Source organism: Phaseolus vulgaris, chromosome 6 (assembly GCF_000499845.2).
Source record: "Phaseolus vulgaris cultivar G19833 chromosome 6, P. vulgaris v2.0, whole genome shotgun sequence".
Taxonomy (NCBI): Eukaryota; Viridiplantae; Streptophyta; class Magnoliopsida; order Fabales; family Fabaceae; genus Phaseolus; species Phaseolus vulgaris.
The window spans coordinates 16,119,716-16,143,793 of record NC_023754.2 but is presented as its reverse complement, the minus strand read 5'-3'; the positions used below and the strand labels follow the sequence as shown (position 1 = coordinate 16,143,793).

Below are 24,078 nucleotides of genomic sequence, written 5' to 3'. Positions count from 1 at the left end.
TTCATCCTAGCGTTTTTGAGGTGGAATTTGCGGAAGCATCAATGGATTGTTGGTGGAACAAGGCTCTCCTAAGAGTTGTGGTAGCCTTGGAGGTGCAGGAGAAGTAGGAGAGTGAGAGAGGTTCGACCAACTTTCTTTGTAGGTGAAAGGTTTGAAGATTAAACACCTAAATCCTAAGAGAGTTTAGGCAAAAGAGTAAGAATGACACATTTTGGCAGCATTTCATTACTCAAATTAATCTTGTGAAAACATGAACCAAGCACCTCCTTATATAGACTTGGAGGGCTGGAATTGGAAGAGGCAAATACAAATGAAATGAGAGCCAAATTCAAAGTGTTGGCACATGTGAAAAGTGGCACCTATTTTCAATCCATGTGAGGTAAGATTCTAGAATGCTTCCATGTGCTAATTCATCTAGAACTTACGCTCATCTAGGGTCAAATTGGGTTGGTCCTAAGTTTAATTAGAAATATCCATTTCTAATTAAACTTAGGTTTAGCCTTTTAAGTACAACTTTGCATGTTTCATCACATTTACAAAAATATTTAAACTATGCTATTTTGACTAGAAAATTAAGAAAACTATTACACACTAGAGTCTATGACATGTAAAATGTGTCCTCTTGACCCCTCTTTGACTATGACTCTAGTGGTTGCCTCAATGTAGCATTTTGGTGGCCTCTCAAAGGGTTGGTGCTGGGACCTCTTCCATCTCTTACCAATATATTATTTTTACAAGTGATGAAGATGTGCAGAACCTGATTTAGTGGCATTCTCAATTTTCTCAATCCAATATCATGTCAATTTTGTAAATTTGATGAAGGTCGAACTAGTAGACTTGGAATATAAAGCATCATGAACTAATAGTGGGGAGTAACTAATTGATGATCAATTTTAATTATTGTTGTAGTTCCTATGTTTATACCATATCTATTATTGTTTTAGTCCCTATTGTTAGTGGTGTTTTTTTTTACATATTTTAGTCTTCTTTGAAATTATATATAAAAGTTCTTATCTTTATCATGAAGGAAAGTTCTCAAAGTTGAATTTACTTTAATTTTTATTTTTACATGTGTTTCGTTACATGTTGCAATTTGTTTTATAATATGTAAAATTCTCATATTTGTAATAAATGAAAGTTTTACAAGTTAGTCTTTATCATTTTTTAAAACTTTTAATTTTTTTAAAATTAGATATTATAATTTTTAATTTCACAAACAATTTTTGTTTTTCCACATTTTTATGTGTACAAAACCCTTACACACGACATAAAATATTCACTTAATCAAAATTAATCCATTCATTTAACAACTCCGAATTTTAACGAATTATATTTTCTAACTTTTAACATTTCCTAAATATCATTTGGTATTTATAAACAAATACCTATTCATAATTACTTGTTTACTATCTTTATCTAAATTAATATATTACATACACTTATATTTTAAAAATTTATATATATATATATATATATATATATATATATATATTAACTAAATCAATATAATTATATGACATACATTCCACTACTTTCTTCTAATTCTTTAAAATTTTTGCTTATATTTCTTTAAAATATATCTACTTATAAGTATTTATTTATCTCACTCTTTACTCTAAATAATTAAATCCTACACACTTATTAAATATAATTAATTACTATAGTTATTTTTAAAATTAATTTTAATATCTCCTCCAAATATATCCATTTAATTAATTATGTCATAAATCCCACAAAATTCCCCCTTCATATTATTTAATAAATTAAAACGCAAAAAAAAGTAGCTCAAAATTCAATTCCCAGGAATAAAATTACGGCTGGTTTTCCACTGGCTCTCTCTCTGGCTGCACTTTGCCCTCTGGGAAAATAAAATCACAGAGAGTGCTATGTCAGAAAAAAACAATTCGTTTCTTTCACTCTTGTATTATAAAAATCACATAACTTCAACCATAAAAAGTTTGGCAGTATCATATTAAAGACAAAGAAAAATAAGTACCTAAGAAATAATATTTCAACCAGAGATTATCTCATGCATTAAAAGTCAATTAAATTAAATGATTCCAATTAATTATTCATGAAAAAGGACTTTTCAGTTCAAAGCTAATGACTTCATTCAACTAAACAAACCAACTCCATTTGTACCAAACTAAGGTTCACTGCTTTCTTTGTAAAATTTAAAATCCCAACATAGGAGAAACCAAGATGCTCACAAGGTACCAACAAACGTAGTTAAGAATGCTGAGTAATGTGTATATATAAACAGACACTAGTAGCATCACACTCACATTAGAAATCTGCTTTTCCATGGCTCAACTACTACTCTACTTTTCAGCTCTTATTATCTTCTTTATCTTCTTAGCCCTTATAGTACAAAAAATTGGAAACAAACCCAGGAAAAGAGATGAAACAACTTCTAAAATACCTCATGGCCCTACAAAGCTACCTATTATAGGAAATATACACAATCTGCTATCCTCTCAGCCACATAGAAAACTAAGAGACCTGGCCTTAAAATATGGACCCTTGATGCATCTTCAACTTGGAGAGGTTTCTACTATTGTCATTTCATCCCCTGAGTGTGCTAAGGAAGTCATGAAAACCCATGATATTAACTTTGCCACGCGGCCTAAAATCTTAGCTAGTGAAATCATATCTTACAATTCCACAGGTATAGTTTTTGCTCCTTATGGAAATTATTGGAGGCAGCTAAGAAAAATTTGCACACTGGAGCTTTTAAGCCTAAAACGTGTCAAATCTTTCCAACCAATTAGAGAAGAGGAGCTCTCCAATCTTGTCAAATGGATAGATTCGGAGAAAGGATCCCCCATCAATCTCACTCAAGCTGTACTTTCATCGATTTATTCAATTGCTTCGAGGTCTGCCTTTGGCAAGAAATACAAAGACCAACAAAACTTCATAGCAGAGGTTAAAAAATTGATAAAACTTGTAGGAGGTTTTGACATTGGAGATTTGTTTCCTTCTGCTACTTGGCTGCAACATGTCACTGGTATCAGGCCCAAGCTTGAGAGGTTGCATCAACAGGTCGATCAAATAATGGAAGGCATCATCAATGAGCATAAAGAGGCAAGGTCAGAGGCCAAAGATTACGAAAGGGAAACAGAAGATCTTGTGGATGTTCTCATGCAATATGAGGATGGTAGCAACCAGGATTTTACTTTAACTAGGAACAACATCAAGGCTATAATTCTGGTATGGATCATAACCTCTTGCAAATACATTTTATGAACATAACCTTTCTCATACTTGCTACGAAAGTGGAATTAGTTAATAAGGATGAGTTTGATTTCTATTTTCAGAAACTGGTTTTAGTTTTAAAAATATGAAGAAACTAGAAGTTTCTGGTTTATGTTTCTAAAACACTTTTTTCGGAAGAAATTTTCAAAACTTAACACACTCTGGGGGAGAAACTGATAATTGAATAGCATCTTTGGAAAACAATTTTTAAAACCGAAAAAGAGAGTATGAAATAAAAATGCTCCTAAATATCTAAACACTTTTTCCCCTCTATATTGCATGATAAGTGAAGAATTGGACATGAGTGAAGAGTTTGGAATCACAGTTAGAAGAAAGCATGATCTGTTCTTGGTTCCTTTTCCTTATCTTCCTCTGCCTGTCCCATAAATCTGTCCCATGGATTTCAGACTGAGAAATTGAAACCCTTGGTGATGTTGAGATCGTGCACTCTTATGCTATCATAGCAGTTTTCATGATCAGGTGTTCCTAGAGTCAATAAAGCATGATCTTCTATTCTGTTATTTAAGTGTGTTTAGACATGAATTATACAAGTCTCTGCTGTTAGTTTTATCCCACAATTAAAACTAGCAATTGATAACATGAATTTTCCTTTTTGAGAGATAGCGTGCCATAGAAACATAAACTCCAAAAAAAACATAATAAATGAGAAACTTTTCTATGACATAATGGGGCCCTATCACTTGACCTATAACCATAATAATGGGCCCTATGACTTGATTCAATCATAAGACTTAATCTCACTTTATGACACATGGATTCATATTTCACATTGGATGATCCACTCTGAACATCAAAAGTTACTTTGGGAAGTGATTAGACAATTGCATTGGTTCAATCATAATTTTCTCAAGAATTATGGTCATATGCTAATAAAAAGAGATATATATTAACAATCTAATATTGGTGATGTTGAGTAGGTATCAGACAGTCCCAAGTCTGGCCTATGAATATCCTATTCCATGGCGCTATCCAGATGTCCCAAGTTTGGCCTATAAATATCCTATTCCATGGCGCTATCCAGATTATCACCTACTTGGTAACTTCCTTACCGCCACCCGATTCTTGCCTTTCATATGTATCAAACTGTAACTTCCAAAATACAAAGACTCATATATTAACATTAACTCAATGTAATGAATTTTATGAATTTTTCTCAACTGACATATTCTTTGGCACTTTCAAGAATAACATAACATGATGACTACTAAGATATGTCATATTTTTTCTTGCCAATAATCTATACCCACCATTCACACAAATACAAAGAGTATAAAATAATAAGAAAGCATATAGATAAATTTCTTTTATCCAAACTCATTAAATAAAAATAATAATTACTTTTATTTTAATTTTATTATTACTTCACATACTTCTTTGAATTATGAAAAACTATGTTTTTAAATAATATAAAAATAAAATAAAAAATAAAACAAGAATTTTAAATAATTAGATATGGATCAATATGTATATATATAAGAAAATAAAATAATAAAATTGATAATTGCCATTATTTAGTAAAATTTCATGTAAAAAAGTTAGATATTTATTGATTTTAATTGTTGATTAAACTATGATTCAACCCTAATTTGAAAAATTAGAATTTAATAATATATTTTGGAGTTTTGAGATTAATAAATTTATTTATTCTCAATTTTGTGTTATTTTCAGGAATTTAAGGAGAGATGAAACAAATAGATATATTATGAATAAAAATGTTACTTAACCCAAGTCTAATTAGGTTAAATAAGGGTATAAGGCAGAGAGGAAGGAAGAAGGTGTTGAGGATAAATAGTATTCTTTGTGAAAATTTTGTAAGTTCAATTCACCCCCTCTTGAACTTAGACTTTAATAATCTCAACAGAAGGGAGGAACTCCTAGAGGCAGGAATGACTAATTCCTCTTCTTTGGGATTGAATGTAATAATTTCAAACTCCTATGTTTTGAGGAAATATTTATCTGTAACATTATGCTCTTTTTTATTTTCATTTTACGCTTAAAGCTTGAATTTTTATTATTGATTTAAATCTTTGGAATTGAGTGAGAAGTATCTTTGATGATCTGACTTAAATAAAAATACTTGACTTAGTATACTTGTCAAATTAGCCCAACAAGTTTTTGGCGCCCTTGTTGGACAACCATTTTTGTTTAAGATTTTAAAGTTTAACTCACCAAGTATTGAGATTTTTTTTAAAAAAAATAGTTATTTTTTTTAATTTTAAATATGTATTTATTTTTATTTCATTTCTAAAAATTAGTTTTTTTCTTTATTTTAATTTTTTTCATTTATTTTTAAAAATTAGTTTTTTTCTTTATTTTTAATTTAAAAAAAATAGTTTTTTTTCTTTATTTTTAATTTTTTGTTTTTCTTTTTATTTTAAAAAATTATTTTTTTATTTTCTTTTATTTAAAAGCATAGTTATTTTTTTCTTTATTTTAATTTTTTTCTTTTTCTTTTATTTTTAAAAATTATTTTTTTATTCTTTATTTTAAATTTTTTTATTTTATTTTTTAAAAATATTTATATTTTCTTTATTTTAAATTTGTTTTTTTTTGTTAGTTTTTTATTTTAATTTTTTTTCGTTAGTTTTTTTTGTTTTTGTTTTTATGTTAGTTTTTTTCTTTTATTTTTAAAAATTAATTATATTTTCTGTATTTTAAATTATTATTGTTGTGTTAATCCTTGCATGAGCTAGTTTATGATATATGATATTAAGAGGACAAGTTTCTAGAGATCAACTATAGTTGGATTTAGAAATTTGGATTTAGAAACCCTAAACCCTAAATTAAGAAAAGAAAAGAATAGCAAAGATAAGCTATTGAAGAATTTTCAACCCTTCTACTAATCACATTGAACCAATTCAAGAAGAAAGCAACATTGTTGAAGAAAGACAATTGTCACCCAGAAGAACACTTGGTGATTATGCTATGCAATAGCGACTACAACAATTTTCCAACATTGCAATACCTCGTGCTACTAAGACATTGGCGATGAAACCAACATTCCTTAGTTTGATAAGTACTCTCATCAATTTACTGACATGGACCATGAGAATTCATATACATATCTATCTACAATTTATGAGCTGTTTGGAAAAATGGGGTTCTAATAAGATGATATTGAATATGTTCATTTGCATTTTTCCTTTTTCATCAGCAGGTAAAGCTGAAGAATGAAAGTCTCACCAATTGAAAAGATGTAGAGAAGTTTTCACACAGTATTTTCAACATTTGCAAGTTCACCAAGTATTCTAACCTCTGCAGGTACACTAAGTATTTCAACCTCTATAGGTACACCAAGCATTTTAACCTCTCCAGGTACACCAAGTATTCTAACCTCTCTAGGTACACGGTCCTAATCTCCCCTTGAGATCAAGACCTCTCAATGTAATGAGAAAACCTTTCGTTTAGAGAGAATAATGAAAGCTCATAGGGTATATTTCACAATATGAAGGATTTATAATGATTAGGCACACAACCCAAATTCTCACAAGTTGCTCTCTTCTAGCAAATAAGAAATTTTATGCACAATTCAAAACACAATTACACAACTTTTTGTACACTAAATCTCGCATTTGATCTTCTTTGTATCTAGGTCATAAACACATGGCAATATGCATGTCATAGGGTTATGACATGTTTCCTCAGCCACCTAAGTCACCCAATATATGTCAGGTTTACATTTTGTCCACACAGTTTAGGTCATCACACATTTCTAGTGAATATGACAAGTTATAAACATGTGACAACGTGCATGTGATAGAATGATAACACGTGTCTTGAGCCACTCAAACCACCCAATGCATGTTCGGATTACATCCCATCCAACATAGTCTATGTCAACACACGTTTATGATGGATATGACAAGTTAAAAACATGGGATGCTACATTGTATAGGTTCCCAAATGGTGTTACTCTTAGCCACACAAAGATGCTTATTGAGAGTGAACTATTGTGTATTCATGTTACAAATGTTTTTTTTTTATCATAGGTCACTGCTACCTTCTAGAGAAACTTACTAATGTATTTTTATTGCAAGTGATGAAGATGTGCAAAACATGATTGGGTGCAAAACATGTAATGGAGTATCGTGCACTAACAATGAAGGAGTCTAATTGATTGGTGATTAATTATAATTGTTATTGTAATTCTTATGTTTGTACCACGTCTATTGTTGTTTTGAACTTTGTTGTTACAAGTGTTTCTTTACATGTTTTAGTCTTCTTTGGAATTATATGGTAAAAATTATCATCTTGGTCATGATGGAAGAAAAGTTCAAAAAGTTGAACTTGTTTTAATCTTTATTATTATAGTTTTTTCTTTCCATGTTGTAATTTTTTTTATAATAATTAAAAATTCTCATCTTTGTGATGAAGAAAAGTTAGCCTTCTTTATCATTTTTTTTAACTTCAAATTCTTCAAAATAAATATTACAATTTTTAGTTTCACATACAATTTTTATTTTTCCACATTTCTATATGTAGAAAACCTTCTTAGACATGACATAAAACACTTTATTCCCTTAATCAAAATTAATTAATTCATTTATCAACTCCAAATTTTATCCAGTTATATTTTATAATTTTCAATATTTCCTAAATAACATTTTGTATATATAAACAAAGACGTACTCATATTATTAGTTTACATATAAAATAAATCTACATAATTACTTGTTTACTATTGTACCGGTATGGCCGAGAGGCCGAGACCTGAGAAGACTTGGCCGAGAGGCTGAGACCTTAGAAGACTTGGCCGAGAGGCCGAGACCTGAGAAGACTTGGCCGAGAGGCCGAGACCTTAGAAGACTTGGCCGAGAGGCCGAGGGGCCGAGACCTTAGAAGGCTTGGCCGAGAGGCCGAGACCTTGGATGGCTTGGCCGAGATGGCCGAGGGGCCGAGACCTTAGAAGACTTGCTCGAGGGGCCGAGACCTTAGAAGACTTGGCCGAGACGACCGAGACCACTGAAACATGGCCGATGGCCGACCCATGCCATGATGATTTGGTCGATGGCCGACCCCTATTACAGTTAACGCTCAAACCAAGATCAGTGAAGTTAATCTATCATTAAGAATTAGGTAATGCAAACCTAAGAGGTGTCCACCTCGATAAATGGGCCCAACAAGGTAGGCCCACTAGAATAATATAAATAGTACGCATCCCAAGGAGTAAGGTATGTCATTTATCACTCTGAGAGCTGACCACCCGCTTTACTGACTTGAGCGTCGGAGTGCCTTCGCAGGTACCCCCACCATCCGGTGTTCAGCCGAGACCGAGGGCCGAAGGAGAAGCAGGAGGACGAAGAGAACCTCAGTTCACTACCCAGTCACCTGACCGACCGAAGGAAGGAGAAGAAGACTTCAACAGTTCTCTAGGTCCCATCTCCCTAGCAGGAACAATTGGCGCCCACCGTGGGGCCGAGGGAAACTAGCTGAAGGAAAAAAGTAGATGGTTTCAACAAGAAGCATGGAAAGAATGACTGAAGCCGACCAAACAATGCTGCTGCTGTCTCTCCAGAGGGAGATGGCCGAGATGCGAAGAAAGGCCGAGGAGGCCGCTCAGAAAAATGAACAAGAGCTGCAAGTTCTCCGCAGGGAGAACGAAGATATGAGAAAGAAGCTGGGGGAGGGCGGACCCTCTGTCATACCGACGAACGTGGTCGGCAAGTCCTACACCTCTCCCCCCAACCCGGATGTGGCCGAGGGGACGAGAGGCCGACCCCCTCCCCGCGAGACTGAGATGGGCGACGAGTCGTGCCTAATCAGGTCCACCCGGACGACCCCGACGACCGACCCGAACCGCCGACATCCCTTTACAAACAACATCATCGAAGTCCCACTTCCTGAGAAGTGGAAGTGTTTCAACCGAGACCGATACGACAGGTCGACCGACCCGGACGAGCATATGGACGCCTACACAACCCATATGAGTCTCTACACCTCGGACGACGCCGTCTTGTGCCGAGTGTTCCCCACATCCTTGAAGGGTGCAGCCCTTAGTTGGTTCACCAAGCTCTCACCCAACTCCATCGACAGCTTTGCCATGCTCGTCACAAAGTTTGAAACGCAGTTCGCGACCAGCCGGCCGCACCATCTAACCTCCATCGCTCTGGTAGGCATTCGCCAAGAGAAGGGAGAGTCGCTGAGAACCTTCGTGGATAGGTTCAGTAAAGTGGCGATGAGCATCCGAAATCTGAGTCCGGACGTCGCCATGCACCACATGCTGACGGCCCTGCGTCCGGGCCCTTTGCCGACAACCTGTGCATGCAGCCGGCCGACAGCCTGGACGAGCTAAGAAAGAGAGCTGCTAAGTACATGCAGCTAGAAGAGCTGAGAGAATTCCGTAACCAGGCCCGTGCCGAGGCCGGTGGAGAGAAAAACAAGGAAGAGAAGAATCGTCAGGGGCGGCCGGGTCAAAGGAACGACCGATCCGGTTCTCAAGGTATACACCCCTGGCGACCAAGCGGGGGAGGATCTTGGACGAGGCCCTCAACGCCGAGTTGATCCCTCCCCCAAGGAAGGTGGCCAGCCGAAATAATACCGACCGGAGGAAGCAATGTCGGTACCACCAAAACACCGGACACTCAACCGACGAGTGTCAGGCCCTTAAGGATAAGATCGAGGAACTTATCCAGGCTGGGCATCTCCACCGTTTCGTCAGGAATGGCCGAGACCCTCCGGGCCGGGCGGATCCACCCAGGCGGACAAAATGGCCGAGATAACAGAGGCGACCGACAACCTGCGAGGGCCGACCCCCCTCAAAGGGACGATCCCCCCAGGGAGGCCGAGATATGAGAGGTAATCGAGAAGTTATCAACACTATAGCCGGCGGCTTCGCCGGGGGAGGAAGCACAAACAACGCTCGGAAGAAACACCTCTGGGCGGTACACCAGGTCAACGCAGTGGCATTCCGGCCGAGGATGCCACCCATCACCTTCACGGACGAAGACTTCAAGGGCGTAGACTACCGCCAGGAGGACGAGGCCGATGGTCCAGTTGCTCCGAAAGGGCAAAAAATTTGTCTGGGACGACCAATGTGGGGAAATCTTCAAACAATTCAAGGAGTTCCTCACATCCCCGGCCGTCATCCAGAAGCCGAGGCCCGACAACCCAATCCTGGTATATCTAGCAACCTCGGAAGAAGCAGTCAGCGCTGCCCTAGTGCTGGAAGCCGAGGGCGAGGAGCGACCCGTATACTATGTTAGCCGAACCCTCCACTCGGCCGAGACCCGATATCAGATGATTGAGAAGGAGGCTCTCGCACTCGTCCTCACGGCAAGGCGGATGCGCCCCTATTTCCAAAATCACTCCATAACTGTAAGAACCGACTACCCTATTTTTAAAATTTTATCTAAACCGGACCTTGCAGGGAGGATGATAGGATGGTCGGTCGAACTCTCCAAGTTCGACATACGCTATGAGCCGAGGAGCGCCATCAAGTCTCAATGCTTGGCCGACTTCTCGGCCGCCCGACTGCCCGCTTGCTCGATTATCATCGCAAGTGCCGGCCTGACGAACGCCCGCTTGACCGATTAACATCGCAAGTGCCGGCCTGCCGAACGCCCTCTTGCTCGATTAACATCGCAAGTGCCGGCCGCCCAACTGCCCGCTTGCTCGATTAACATCGCAAGTGCCGGCCTGCCGAATGCCCACTTGCTCGATTAACATCGCAAGTGCCGGCCTGCCGAATGCCCGCTTGCTCGATTAACATCGCAAGTGCCGACCTAGCAAACGCCCGCTTGTTCGATTCCAACATTCGCAAGTGTCGGCCGCCCAACTGCCCGCTTGCTCGATTAACATCGCAAGTGCCGGCCGATCTCCAACCAAACTTGCTCGATGACATCGCAAGTATTGGCCGAACGCCCGCTTTCTCGATTAAACATCGCAAGTGCCGGCCGCCCACTGCCCGCTTGCTCGATTAAACATCGCAAGTGCCGGCCGATCGCCAACCAAACTTGCTCGATGACATCGCAAGTATTGCCCGACTGCCCGCTTGCTCGATTAACATCGCAAGTGCCGGCCTGCCGATGCCCGCTTGCTCGATTAACATCGCAAGTGCCGGCCTGCCGAATGCGCACTTGCTCGATTAACATCGCAAGTGCCGGCCTAGCAAACGCCCGCTTGTTCGATTCCAACATTCGCAAATATTGACCGATCGCCCATATTTTATTTGCTCGAATTACACGTTCACAATTAAAATGGCCGATCGCCCACACTTTACTCGCTCGAGTTTAGCATTCGCAAATATTGACCGATCGCCCATATTTTATTTGCTCGAATTACATGTTCACAATTAAAATGGCTGATCGCCCACACTTTACTCGCTCGAGTTTAGCGCTCGCAAATATTGGCCGATCGCCCACATTTTATTTGCTCGAGTTACACGTTCACAATTAAAATGGCTGATCGCCCACATTTTATTTGCTCGAGTTACACGTTCGCAAATATTGGCCGATCGGCCACATTTTACTCGCTCGAGTTTAACGCTCGCAAATATTGGCCGATCGCCCACATTTTACTCGCTCGAGTTTAACGCTCGCAAATATCGGCCGATCGCCCATATTTTATTTGCTCGAGTTACACGTCCACAATCAAAATGGCCGACCGCCCGCTACACTTGCTCGATTAACATCGCAAGTAATAGCTGGCCACCTATCCTTAGTTGTTCGATTAAAGATCACAATTAAATGGCCGATCGCCCGTTCTTGTTCGATTAAAATCACAATTAAAAAGCCGACCGCCCAAATCCAACTTATTTGATCACACCTAGGGTCACGTCACACCTCGAGAAATGGAATAGCCGCATGATCAAGGGAAACCGACCGACACCCATCATTAAAGACTCATCGGACATATGTAACACATCTGCCCTTGAGCCTGGGGGGCAAGTGTACCGGTATGGCCGAGAGGCCGAGACCTGAGAAGACTTGGCCGAGAGGCCGAGACCTTAGAAGACTTGGCCGAGAGGCCGAGGGGCCGAGACCTTAGAAGGCTTGGCCGAGAGGCCGAGACCTTGGATGGCTTGGCCGAGATGGCCGAGGGGCCGAGACCTTAGAAGACTTGCCCGAGGGGCCGAGACCTTAGAAGACTTGGCCGAGACGACCGAGACCACTGAAACATGGCCGATGGCCGACCCATGCCATGATGATTTGGCCGATGGCCGACCCCTATTATAGTTAACGCTCAAACCAAGATCAGTGAAGTTAATCTATCATTAAGAATTAGGTAATGCAAACCTAAGAGGTGTCCACCTCGATAAATGGGCCCAACAAGGTAGGCCCACTAGAATAATATAAATAGTACGCATCCCAAGGAGTAAGGTATGTCATTTATCACTCTGAGAGCTGACCACCCGCTTTACTGACTTGAGCGTCGGAGTGCCTTCGCAGGTACCCCCACCATCCGGTGTTCAGCCGAGACCGAGGGCCGAAGGAGAAGCAGGAGGACAAAGAGAACCTCAGTTCACTACCCAGTCACCTGACCGACCGAAGGAAGGAGAAGAAGACTTCAACAGTTCTCTAGGTCTCATCTCCCTAGCAGGAACAACTATCTTTCTCTAAAGTAATATATTACATACACTTATTTTTTTAAATTAATATATATTTTTTAACTCAACCAATGCAATTATATAACATACATACATTCCATTACATTTTCGATTCTTTAAAAAATTTGCTTATTTATATTTCATTAAAATATATATTTCTAAATATTTATTTATCTCACGTTTTACTTCTCTAAATAATTAAATTCTATACACTTACTAAATATATAATAATAATAATTATTATTAATTAATTTTAATATTTTCTTTAAATAAAATTATTTTCAATTAATTATTATTATATTTTCCACACAAAAAATTCCTCTTTTCATATTATTTAATAAATCAAAACGTAAAAAAAAAAATAAAAATCCAGCTCAAAATTCGATTCTCTAAAATCTAAATTCTGAATGATTTTCGAGTGGCAGCTCAGATAATCCAAGGTTGTCTATAGGGGTGGCAAAGCGGGCCAACCCACCCCGCATAGGCCCGCCCCGCTTAGGCCCGTCCCGCATACAAAATGTGGGTTGGTTTTCATGACCCACCCCGCATGCGGGTTGGCCCGCTTTTTTTTTTAACCGTAGAAGAAAAAACAATTGAGTGTTGCAGAAACATCTAAAAGAAAAAAAAAAGATTTCAAAATTAATGATTTATTATATTCTTTTTAGAAGTTTATTGTCTAATCCTGAGAGGTTGGAAATCAATGTTCATGAAACCAAGCTTAGAACCAACGCAACAAAGGATTCAGGATATAAAATTTATGTATATGTCTATACCAGTTACTTAATAGAGAAAGTTTTTTTTTAACGAGATTGATTCCCGTGTTTCATGCACTCACAAAATATAAAATTAACTTTATGTCTTGTTAAATCATTGTCTCAATATAAAGGGATGATCACTTAAAAGGAACCTTCAAATTTTGTAAGAAATAGTTTAATCACACTAGATTTAATTAGAACCCTTAGTGTTGTAATGTAATGAACCACTATAAAATAAATTTTAAGAATTGATGAATAGAGAAAGTTATATTCTAACAAGTCAAGTCAATTATTTTTTTTTAATTTTTTTTTTGCGGGCTAGCGGGCCAGCCCGCCTCGCCCCGCTATTGGCCCGCGTGGGCCGCGAGTTATGCGGGACGGACTAATGCGGGTTAGCGGGTTGAAAACATCAACCCACCCCGCGTTTTTACCGCGGGACGGCCCACATGGCCCGCCAACTTTGCCACCCCTACTTGTCTAGAAACTAAATTCTGATTTGTATGCAAAAGTGTGCCACTGCTAAATATTGGATGTATTGTACCGTACGGGGAAATAAAAACACAAACAGTGCTAAGACAAAATCTCTTTTCTTTCACTCTTGTATTATAGAAATCATTTGATTGCGATATCAATGATTGTCAAAACTCTTATAGAGTTCACATGATTACCTAAATTTTCGTGTCACTTGTATTATTACCTAAACTCTTATGTCACTCAGGTGATTCTCTGAACTCTCGTGCCATTCACAGTATTATAGGTAAACTCTTATGGCACTCACATGACTATCTAAATTAACGTGCCAACTCAACTAGTTCAAATATCTGCATGCAAAACCATAATGGGGAAATAAAAGCACAAAGAGTGATATGTAAAACCACCAAGTTGCACTTATGTCTGTTAGTCTAACTATTCATGAAAAGGACTCATACACAAAAATCTCAATATAGGAGAAACCAAGATGATCACAAGGTACCAAAAAACGATGTTAAGAAATGCTGAGTAATGTGTATAATATATAAACGTATAGTATATAAACAGACACTAGCAGCATCACACTCACATTAGAAATCTGCTTCTTTTCCATGGCTCAACTTGTCCTCTACTTTTCAGCTCTTATCTTCTTTATCTTCTTAGCCCTTATAGTACAAAAAATTGGAAACAAACCCAGAAAAACATATGAAACAACTTCTAAAATACCTCATGGGCCTACAAAGCTACCTATTATAGGAAATATACACAATCTGCTATCCTCTCAGCCACATAGAAAACTAAGAGACCTGGCCTTAAAATATGGACCCTTGATGCATCTTCAACTTGGAGAGATTTCTACTATTGTCATTTCATCCCCTGAGTGTGCTAAGGAAGTCATGAAAACCCATGATATTAACTTTGCCACGCGGCCTAAAATCCTAGCTAGTGAAATCATATCTTACAATTCCACAGATATAGCTTTTGCTCCTTATGGAAATTATTGGAGGCAGCTAAGAAAAATTTGCACACTGGAGCTTTTAAGCCTAAAACGTGTCAACTCATTCCAACCAATTAGAGAAGAGGAGCTCTCCAATCTTGTCAAATGGATAGATTCAAAGAAAGGATCTCCCATCAATCTCACTCAAGCTGTACTTTCATCAATTTATTCAATTGCTTCGAGGTCTGCCTTTGGCAAGAAATACAAAGACCAACAAAACTTCATAGCAGCGGTTAAAAATTTGATAAAACTTATAGGAGGTTTTGACATTGGAGATTTGTTTCCTTCTGCTACTTGGCTGCAACATGTTACTGGCATCAGGCCCAAGCTTGAGAGGTTGCATCAACTAGCCGATCAAATAATGGAAGGCATCATCAATGAGCATAAAGAGGCAAGGTCAGAGGCCAAGGATTACGAAAGGGAAGCAGAAGATCTTGTGGATGTTCTCATGCAATATGATGATGGTAACAACCAGGATTTTGCTTTAACTAGGAACAACGTCAAGGCTATAATTCTGGTATGGATCATAACCTCTTGCAAATACATTTTATGATCATAACCTTTCTCATACTTGCTATGAAAGTGGAATTAGTTAATAAGGATGAGTTTGATTTCTATTTTCAGAAACTGGTTTTAGTTTTAAAAATATGAAGAAACTAGAAATTTCTGGTTTATGTTTCTAAAACACTTTTTTCGGAAGAAATTTTCAAAACTTAACACACTCTGGGGGAGAAACTGATAATTGAATAGCATCTTTGGAAAACAATTTTTAAAACCGAAAAAGAGAGCAGGAAACAAAAATGCTCCTAAATATCTAAACACTTTTCCCCCTCTATATCTTATTTTCCACTCGAAAGATCTTTGATGTAGTAAAACATTTGCCTAATAACTCTAGAAGCATGCAGTCTGTTTATTTCTTTACTTTTAACCTTTTTGATTGATAAACTATTTTTAAGGACATTTTTGCTGCTGGAGGTGAGACATCAGCAACAACCATAGATTGGGCGATGGCTGAAATAATAAAGGATTCAAGAATAATGAGAAAAGCACAAGCTGAGGTTAGAGAGGTATTCAACATGAAAGGAAGGGTTGATGAAAATTACATCAACGAACTCAAATATTTGAAACTAGTTGTGAAAGAGACCTTGAGATTCCACCCTCCACTTCCTCTTTTGCTTCCAAGAGAATGTGGTAAAACATGTGAGATACATGGCTATAACATACCAGCCAAAAGCAAGGTCATAGTCAATGCTTGGGCAATTGGAAGAGATTCAAACTATTGGACTGAACCTGAGAGGTTTTATCCCGAGAGATTCATCGACAGCACTGTTGACTACAAAGGGAATAACTTTGAGTTCATTCCTTTTGGAGCTGGAAGAAGGATATGCCCTGGAAGCACATTTTCATCCAGAGTTGTCGAAGTGACCCTTGCAATGTTGTTATATCACTTTGATTGGAAGCTTCCAAGTGGAATGATAAGTGAAGAATTGGACATGAGTGAAGAGTTTGGAATCACAGTTAGAAGAAAGCATGATCTGTTCTTGGTTCCTTTTCCTTATCTTCCTCTGCCTGTCCCATGAATTTCAGACTGAGAACTTGAAACCTTTGGTGATGTTGAGGTCGTGCACTCTTATGCTATCATAGCAGTTTTAATCTTTGAATAACTTGAGAAAAAAGTCCGTCACTTTGTGTGTAGTGGATGATTTAAGTTTTTATATTATTTTTCATGATTAGTAGGAGTTCCTAAAGTCAAGAAGCAAGATCTTTTATTCTGTTATTTAAGTGTGTTTAAACATGAATTGCAATATAAAAAAATACGATCTTTTTTGGCAAATTCTCCCTGCACCTCAATGGGTGCTCCTGCAGCTCCATTATTCATCTATGTGATATTCCAATTTTGCCTCTATTTAAATTGTTTAAAAACTTTACTTTTCTCTTAACCTCACACTGCAACTTTTTATTTGATATTGTTGTGAACCGGAGCACCCCTTATATCTTCACAGCCGCGACACCTCTTCCATTTTTGTCCAAGAGCTTTCATTTTTCCAGTCAATTTGATGGAGGGCGAGGTTTGAAGCAGGTTGAAGGAAGCACTACAGGTTGAAGGAACCATCGTCCTCTAACATCATTCTTCCACCGTTGTGCTCTGGCCACACCAAACGACGCTGCCACACTGCAGAGCGGGCCGCACCACTGTCAAACGAGCGTCGCCGCATAGACCCAACCACCGTGAAACCCTAAATTGAAGATTTGGGGGTTTTAGGGTTTCCTACTATAGGTTCGGACTTGTTAGCCTTTTAACATGGCGGAGGGCTCTGCGGGTTTCCTCATTCCATGGACTTGTTTGATCGATCGAAAAGTCTGTCCTGATAATAAAGTATATTCCATGTCCGGTCAAAGGAAGACTTTTGCTCAGGCTTTGGGAAATACATGTGATATTCCTTTGTCCCAACTACCTACCCCTTGTATTAAGGGTGACATGATTGCTGTCCAGATTGATGAGGCAGATTACTTGGCTGGTCTTGAGGATTGCAAAACCCATCTCCATGGTCGGGTTATTCTATCTAAGGGGGATAAACCTCTCACACACCTGGATTCAACTAAAAAGTTGCAGCCGGTGTGGAAAGCTCTTGGACCATGGAAAGCAATTCCTCTTGGAAAGGGTTTCTATGAGTTTGAGTTTGCTTCTATAGAAGACATGAGATGGACCCTCGGAATGGGTTCCCTCAAGTTATCTCCTGGTTTATTGAGATTGTTTGCCTGGACAAAAGACTTTGTCCCAGCTACCATGAAGAATACCAAAACTCAAACATGGGTTAGAATCTACCATTTGCCTTTGGAGTATTGGAAACCAAATACAATATATTCCATCGTTAGAGGCCTTGGTACTCCTTTGTCTTTGGATGAGCATACTATGAGAAAGAATAGGGGTATGTTTGCTAGAGTGTTGGTGGATATTGATCTTCTGTCCCCTCTCTCCGATCAACTTTTGGTTGAACGTCCAGACTTTGCTTTTGTAGCTGGTGTGGAATATGAATGGCTCCCTCCTTTTTGCTCTCATTGTAAGATGATTGGGCACGAGCTTGCTCAGTGTCGGGCGATCCATGACCAGGGTCGTGTTCTTGGGCCTCAACATAAACCTTCTCAGAAGGCATCTTCTGATGAACGGGACCAAGGGAGGACCGTGATTCCTAAACAACGTAAAGAATATAGGAAAAAAGATCCGGAGACAAAACTCGTGGAAGGCCTCATTGATAAGTTGAAAGTTGATGAAACAGGTGGAGGGGAGGATGTTTTTGCAGATATGCCTCCTCTGGAGGATGCTTCAGATCATGATAGGTCCTCACCCAAGCAGGGGTTGTCCACTCCCACTTTGGACTCACTTGCTGTTATGCAAGCAAAGGACTCAGAGTCAAATTCAACAACTTTTATTGATGATCATCATGTGGAGGTATCTGTTCCTGTGATTGTACCATCTCCGTTGCGTACTACCTCTCCTCAGAGGGTTAAATCACATGCGGATACTAATGCTCCAGTTCCTAATGTGGAGGTCTCTGCTATTGTGACTGTACCATCTCAGTCGCCTCATCCCTCCCCTCGAAAGGCTAAATATCTTGGGGATGTTAAAGCAATATCGTTGGTCCTTCAAAATCACTTTTCTTCTCTTGATGGTTTGGAAACTACAGATGTGGGAGTTGATTCTCATATTGGAGCATCAACTATTCCGCCTACCATTGTTGGAATTAATTCTTATCATATTGAAAATCAGGTTGTTTCAAAATTTTGGACTGACTCTAATGACATGGAGGAGGATGACAGTGATAATGGGGAGGAAGCAGTTCGCACTAAAAGAAAACCAAGGAGACCACCTAAGGGGACTGGTAAATCCAGGAAAACTGCTAAGGCAGTTCTCTCTACAACGTCGCAATGAAGGTCTCTTCTTTTTTTTGGAATGTAAGAGGATTGGGGAACCACAAAACTGTGGAGATGTTGCTTAGTTTACTTAACCTACATAAACCTCTCATGGTTTTTCTTGCTGAACCCATGATGTCGTACACTAATGCTTTCGACGTCCTTTTCAAATCTGTTAATATGCATTTGGTGGCTACGTCTCCTATTGTTAATAAAGTTGCTAAGCTTTGGTGTTTGTCGGTTCCTAATCTTGTCCAAAATTTCTTGGTTAATGATCAATTTATCTCTGTAACTTGTCGTCTGCAGGATAAGAGTTTTAGCTTTGCAGGTGTTTATGGTGCTAACACATACTTGTCTAGATGATTTTTATGGAGGGATCTTAGTTTCTTCACAGGGCCTTGGTGTATTCTGGGAGATTTTAATGCTGTGCTCTCGGCGGATGACTGTAAAGGGGGGGTGTCTCCTAATCAGGTTTCTTGTAATGAATTCATGGACTGGATTAATACTAATGATCTTTCTTGTATGCCTTTTACTGGATCTTGTTATACTTGGTGTAACGGAAGGAAAGGGTTGCATAGAATTCACAGAAGACTGGATAGGGCTTTATGTAATGGAGTGTGTCTGGATGAATGGGAATCTTGTTCTTATCAGGTTCTTGTTAAAAATTGTTCTGATCATTCCCCTATTCTTGCTAGTCTTGCTAGTAATTCTTTGCGGAAGGTTAGCACTTTTTGTTTCTTTTCGATGTGGCTTCAAGACACTTCGTGTCTAAAGCTTATTCATGATTCTTGGGCTAATCAGGTTGTTGGTTGTCCTATGTTTATCTTGCAACATAAGTTAAAAAGGTTGAAACTTGAGCTCCGAGACTGGAATAAAAATTCTTTTGGTAATGTTCATAATGGAGTTCTTCTTAAGCAGGACATCCTTCTTGGTATTCAAAAAAGCTTAGAGACTGCTAGTTTGTTTGATAGTGATGGACTTCTCTGTCAAGAAAAGATTGCTAAGGAGGAGCTTGATCATGCTCTTCACTGTCAATATTTGTTTTGGAAAGAAAGGGCTAGGATGTTATGGTTCAAGGATGGAGATCGAAATACTGCTTTTTTCCATGCGGTGGTCAAAAGGAGATATAATTCTAGTGGGATTCATCGTCTACGGATTGATAATGAGGTTACGGAGGATCCTAAAATCATTGAGGATCATATTTTGGACTTTTATAAAAATCTTTATGCTGAGTCTATTTCTAATGTTCTGGATATTGATAATATGGAAGATTTTATTGGCACTTATATTCCTGCGTTGGTTTCCTCCGAGGAGAATATGATGTTGATTAAGTGTCCAGATTTCTCTGAAATTAAAAATGCTGTTTTTAATCTTAACGGTAATAGTGCTCCTGGTCCTGATGGTTTTGGTGGTGTTTTCTATCATTCTTGCTGGGAAATTATTGGGACAGATGTTTGCAATGCTGTTCAACAGTTTTTTAAACAAAACTGGGTTCTCTCTGGAATGAATAGTAATGTGGTATCTCTTATTCCAAAGGTTCAGGGTGCTGATTCCATTAAAGATTACAGGCCAATTGCTGTTGCTAATTTCAAGTTTAAGATTATTTCCAAGATACTGGCGGATAGGCTTGCACTTGTGGCTGCTAGAATCATTTCTCCTAATCAATATGGATTTGTGCAGGGTAGACAGATTCAGGATTGCATTGGTATTGCTTTTGAAGTTATTAACCTTCTTTCTAAAAAGGTTAGAGGAGGTAATGTGGCTTACAAAGTTGATATTCATAAAGCTTTTGACACTCTAAGTTGGAAGTTCTTATTATTAGTTTTAAAACGCTTTGGTTTTCACCCCTCATTTGTCGGTTGGATTAGTACAATTCTCCGTTCAGCTATGCTTTCTATAAGAATAAGTGGTAGTTTGGTGGGTTTTTTTCCTTGCAGTCGAGGGGTAAGACAAGGTGATCCATTGTCTCCTTTACTTTTCTGTCTTGCAGAGGAAGTTCTTAGTAGAGGTCTCTCTAAGCTTGTGAATGATAAGAAGATTTTAAATATGGCCAGTCCGCACGGTTATCTCACTCCCTCTCATATTTTGTATGCTGATGACATATTTATTTTTTGTAGGGGGGATATTAAGTCTCTTAGAAATTTGAGTTCTTTTCTTAAAACATATGGTGATTTTTCTGGTCAATATATAAATAACTCTAAAAGTAGTTTCTTCACCATGGATAATTCTCCAAGATTTGTCAAAAAAATTCAAAATATTCTTTCTTGTAGTCATGGTTGTTTGCCTTTCCATTATTTAGGAGTGCCTATCTTTGTTGGTGCTCCAAAGTGTCGGTTTCTTCAACCTTTGGCTGATAAAGTTAAATTGAAGCTCGCATCTTGGAAAGGTAAATCTCTTAGCATGATGGGTCGAATTCAGCTGGTCAATACAGTGATTACTGGATCTCTAGCTTATAGTTTTAATATGTATAAGTGGCCTGTTTCACTTATTAAGCAAGTTGAGCAGTGGTGTCGGAATTTTATTTGGACTGGTGATATTCTGAAAAAAGGTATTGCTACCGTTAATTGGGGGAAAATTTGTTCACCTCTTGAGGATGGAGGCTTGAATATCATTAATCTTCATCATGAAAATAATGCATATCTTCTTAAGCTTGCTTGGAACTTTGCTTATAGCGAAAAACCTTGGTCTTTACTCTTGAAAGCCAGGGTTCTTAAATCAAAATATGAATTTCGAACGGTTTATAGATCTTCCTCTCTTTGGCCTGGAATTAAGCAATTTTATTCTACCATACTTGACTATACTTATTGGACTGTTGGTACAGGTTCTTTTATTAATTTCGGGAATGATAAATGGTGCTCTACTACTTCTTTAGCAAATATTGCAGGGTTATCTGATGGTGTTAGCATTCCGGATACAGTCTCTCAATTTTGGACAGGTTGTGATTGGAATATTCCCTTCTCTTTACAGCAGATGCCTCTTTTTTTTAATCATATCATGATTAGAGAGGAACAGGATATTCCTAATTGGATTCTAAATGAGTCTGGTCGTTTCACTCTTAAATCGGCTAGGACTTTTTTCTTGGAACCAGAGTTCCAGGTGGTTGGGGTAAATTCATTTGGTCTGCATCTATTCCGCCTTCCAAAACTCTAGTACTCTGGAAAATTTTTCATGGGCGACTTCCTACAGATCAACATATTCAGAATAAGGGTTTGCATATATGTTCTATGTGTTCGCTTTGTGAAAAGCAAGAGGAATCTATTCAACATCTATTTTTTGAATGTTCTAACGCATTGCATATTTGGAGTTGGGTACGACAAATTTTTCTTACTTCTCATTTCTCTAATAAGGATGATATACTTTCTTTTATTAAGAGTGATGGTAGTCCTCTGGTTAAATTGATTAAGCTTGCGGTGATAACCTTTTCTATATGGATGATATGACGTATGAGGAATTATGTTAGATTTCAGGATAAGATTGAGGTTTCTAAGGCTATTTCGATAATTAAAGATTTAACTTGTCTAGTGGGAAATTCGTCTAAAGCTTCAATGAAGAATGATATGTTGGACTTCAACGTGATTAAGTTTTTCGGTATTAAGACTCGTAGCGGTAAAGTTCTTCGTCCTCTTCCTATTAGATGGGAATTTCCTTCACCAGGCTGGGTCAAAATTAATACTGATGGGGCTGGTATCCTGGTCTTGCTACTTGTGGAGGTATTTTTCGTGGGAGTATGGGAGAATTTATTGGTGCTTTTTCAGCGTTTCTTGAAGTTCAAACTGCTTTGGTTGCTGAGTTTTATGGAGTTATACATGCTATGGAGGAAGCTCAAAAAATGGGACTTACTAATGTCTGGCTTGAATGTGATTCTGCCTTGGTTTGTGCTGCGTTTACTGCTAGGACTAATGTTCCGTGGATGCTTCAGAATCGATGGAATACTTGTCTTAATTTTTGTGGGACAATCAGGTTTAGGGTAACTCATATTTTTCGTGAAGGGAATGCGTGTGCTGATAAGTTGGCTAATTTAGGATTTATTCATAGAGAATCTTTTCATTGGTATAATAGACTCCCTGCTAGTCTGTTCTTAGAATTATTTATGAATAGGTATAATCTACCTATGTATCGTTTGTGTTAACATATGGGTTTTGGTCTAGTCCCCCCATATTTTTGTATTTTCTTTCTTTTTTCTTTTTTTAATAATATTTTTTCATGTGATGGCAGATAATTGTTGTTACTTGAGGTGTCAGCTTAGCTGAGATGTCAAGTTGCATAGTAATGCCTAACACGAAAACTTTATATAAAAAAAAAATGATGAAGATGTGCAGAACCTGATTTAGTCATTCTCAGTTTTCTCAATCCAATATCATGTCAATTTTGTAAATTTGATGAAGGTCGAACCAGTATACTTGGATTATAGAGCATCATGGACTAATAGTGGAGAGTAACTAATTGATGATTAATTTTAATTGTTGTTGTAGTTCCTATGTTTATACCATATCTATTATTGTTTTAATCCCTATTGTTAGTGGTGTTTCTTTACATATTTTAGTCTTCTTTAAAATTATATATAAAAGTTCTTATCTTTATCGTGAAGGAAACTTCTCAAAGTTGGATTTACTTTAATTTTTAATTTTACATGTGTTTCGTTACATGTTGCAATTTGTTTTACAATATATAAAATTCTCATATTTGTAATAAATGAAAGTTTTACAAGTTGGTCTTTATCATTTTTTTAAAACTTTTAATTTTTTTAAAATTAGATATTATAATTTTTAATTTCACATACAATTTTTGTTTTTCGACATTTTTATGTGTACAAAACCCTATTACACACGACATAAAATATTCACTTAATCAAAATTAATCCATTCATTTAACAACGAATTTTAACGAATTATATTTTCTAACTTTTAACATTTCCTAAATATCATTTTGTAATTATAAACAAATACCTATTCATAATTACTTGTTTACTATCTTTATCTAAATATATTACATACACTTATTTTTTAAAAATTAATATATATATATATATATAAACTAAATCAATATAATTATATGACATACATTCCACTACTTTCTTCTAATTCTTTAAAAACAGTTCTTATTTATATTTCTTTAAAATATAT

General features: G+C 37.7%; 2 protein-coding genes across 7 annotated transcripts; both read left to right on the top strand.

Moving 5' to 3' along the window:
* Nucleotides 1-2,224: 2,224 nt before the first annotated feature.
* On the top strand, nucleotides 2,225-7,536 carry LOC137831336 (cytochrome P450 71D11-like). 6 transcript variants are annotated; one of them, XM_068638974.1, is made up of 3 exons: nucleotides 2,225-3,210; nucleotides 6,434-6,537; nucleotides 7,314-7,442. In XM_068638974.1, exons 1-2 carry the CDS (start codon nucleotides 2,305-2,307, stop codon nucleotides 6,464-6,466), a joined length of 939 nt encoding a protein of 312 aa, XP_068495075.1. In that variant the 5' UTR covers nucleotides 2,225-2,304; the 3' UTR covers nucleotides 6,467-6,537; nucleotides 7,314-7,442. The 6 variants fall into 6 exon arrangements, with proteins under 6 accessions (XP_068495075.1, XP_068495074.1, XP_068495073.1 ...); XM_068638973.1 differs by having other exon boundaries at nucleotides 6,431-6,537; nucleotides 7,322-7,436; XM_068638972.1 differs by having other exon boundaries at nucleotides 2,226-3,210; nucleotides 6,431-6,537; nucleotides 7,314-7,536.
* A 6,978-nt stretch (nucleotides 7,537-14,514) lies between these two features.
* Nucleotides 14,515-16,947, top strand: LOC137831335 (cytochrome P450 71D11-like). Its single transcript, XM_068638971.1, has 2 exons — nucleotides 14,515-15,560; nucleotides 16,000-16,947. The coding sequence occupies exons 1-2, from the start codon at nucleotides 14,658-14,660 to the stop codon at nucleotides 16,621-16,623; spliced, it is 1,527 nt and encodes a 508-aa protein (XP_068495072.1). The 5' UTR covers nucleotides 14,515-14,657; the 3' UTR covers nucleotides 16,624-16,947.
* Nucleotides 16,948-24,078: the final 7,131 nt, after the last annotated feature.

Bases quoted from the DNA above. Each gene is read 5' to 3' on its own strand.
- LOC137831336 (XM_068638972.1), top strand. From the start codon at position 2,305: ATGGCTCAACTACTACTCTACTTTTCAGCTCTTATTATCTTCTTTATC. The intron at 3,211-6,430 runs GTATGGATCATA...CTTTTTCATCAG, and splicing joins ACATCAAGGCTATAATTCTG to CAGGTAAAGCTGAAGAATGA.
- LOC137831335 (XM_068638971.1), top strand. From the start codon at position 14,658: ATGGCTCAACTTGTCCTCTACTTTTCAGCTCTTATCTTCTTTATCTTC. The intron at 15,561-15,999 runs GTATGGATCATA...ACTATTTTTAAG, and splicing joins ACGTCAAGGCTATAATTCTG to GACATTTTTGCTGCTGGAGG.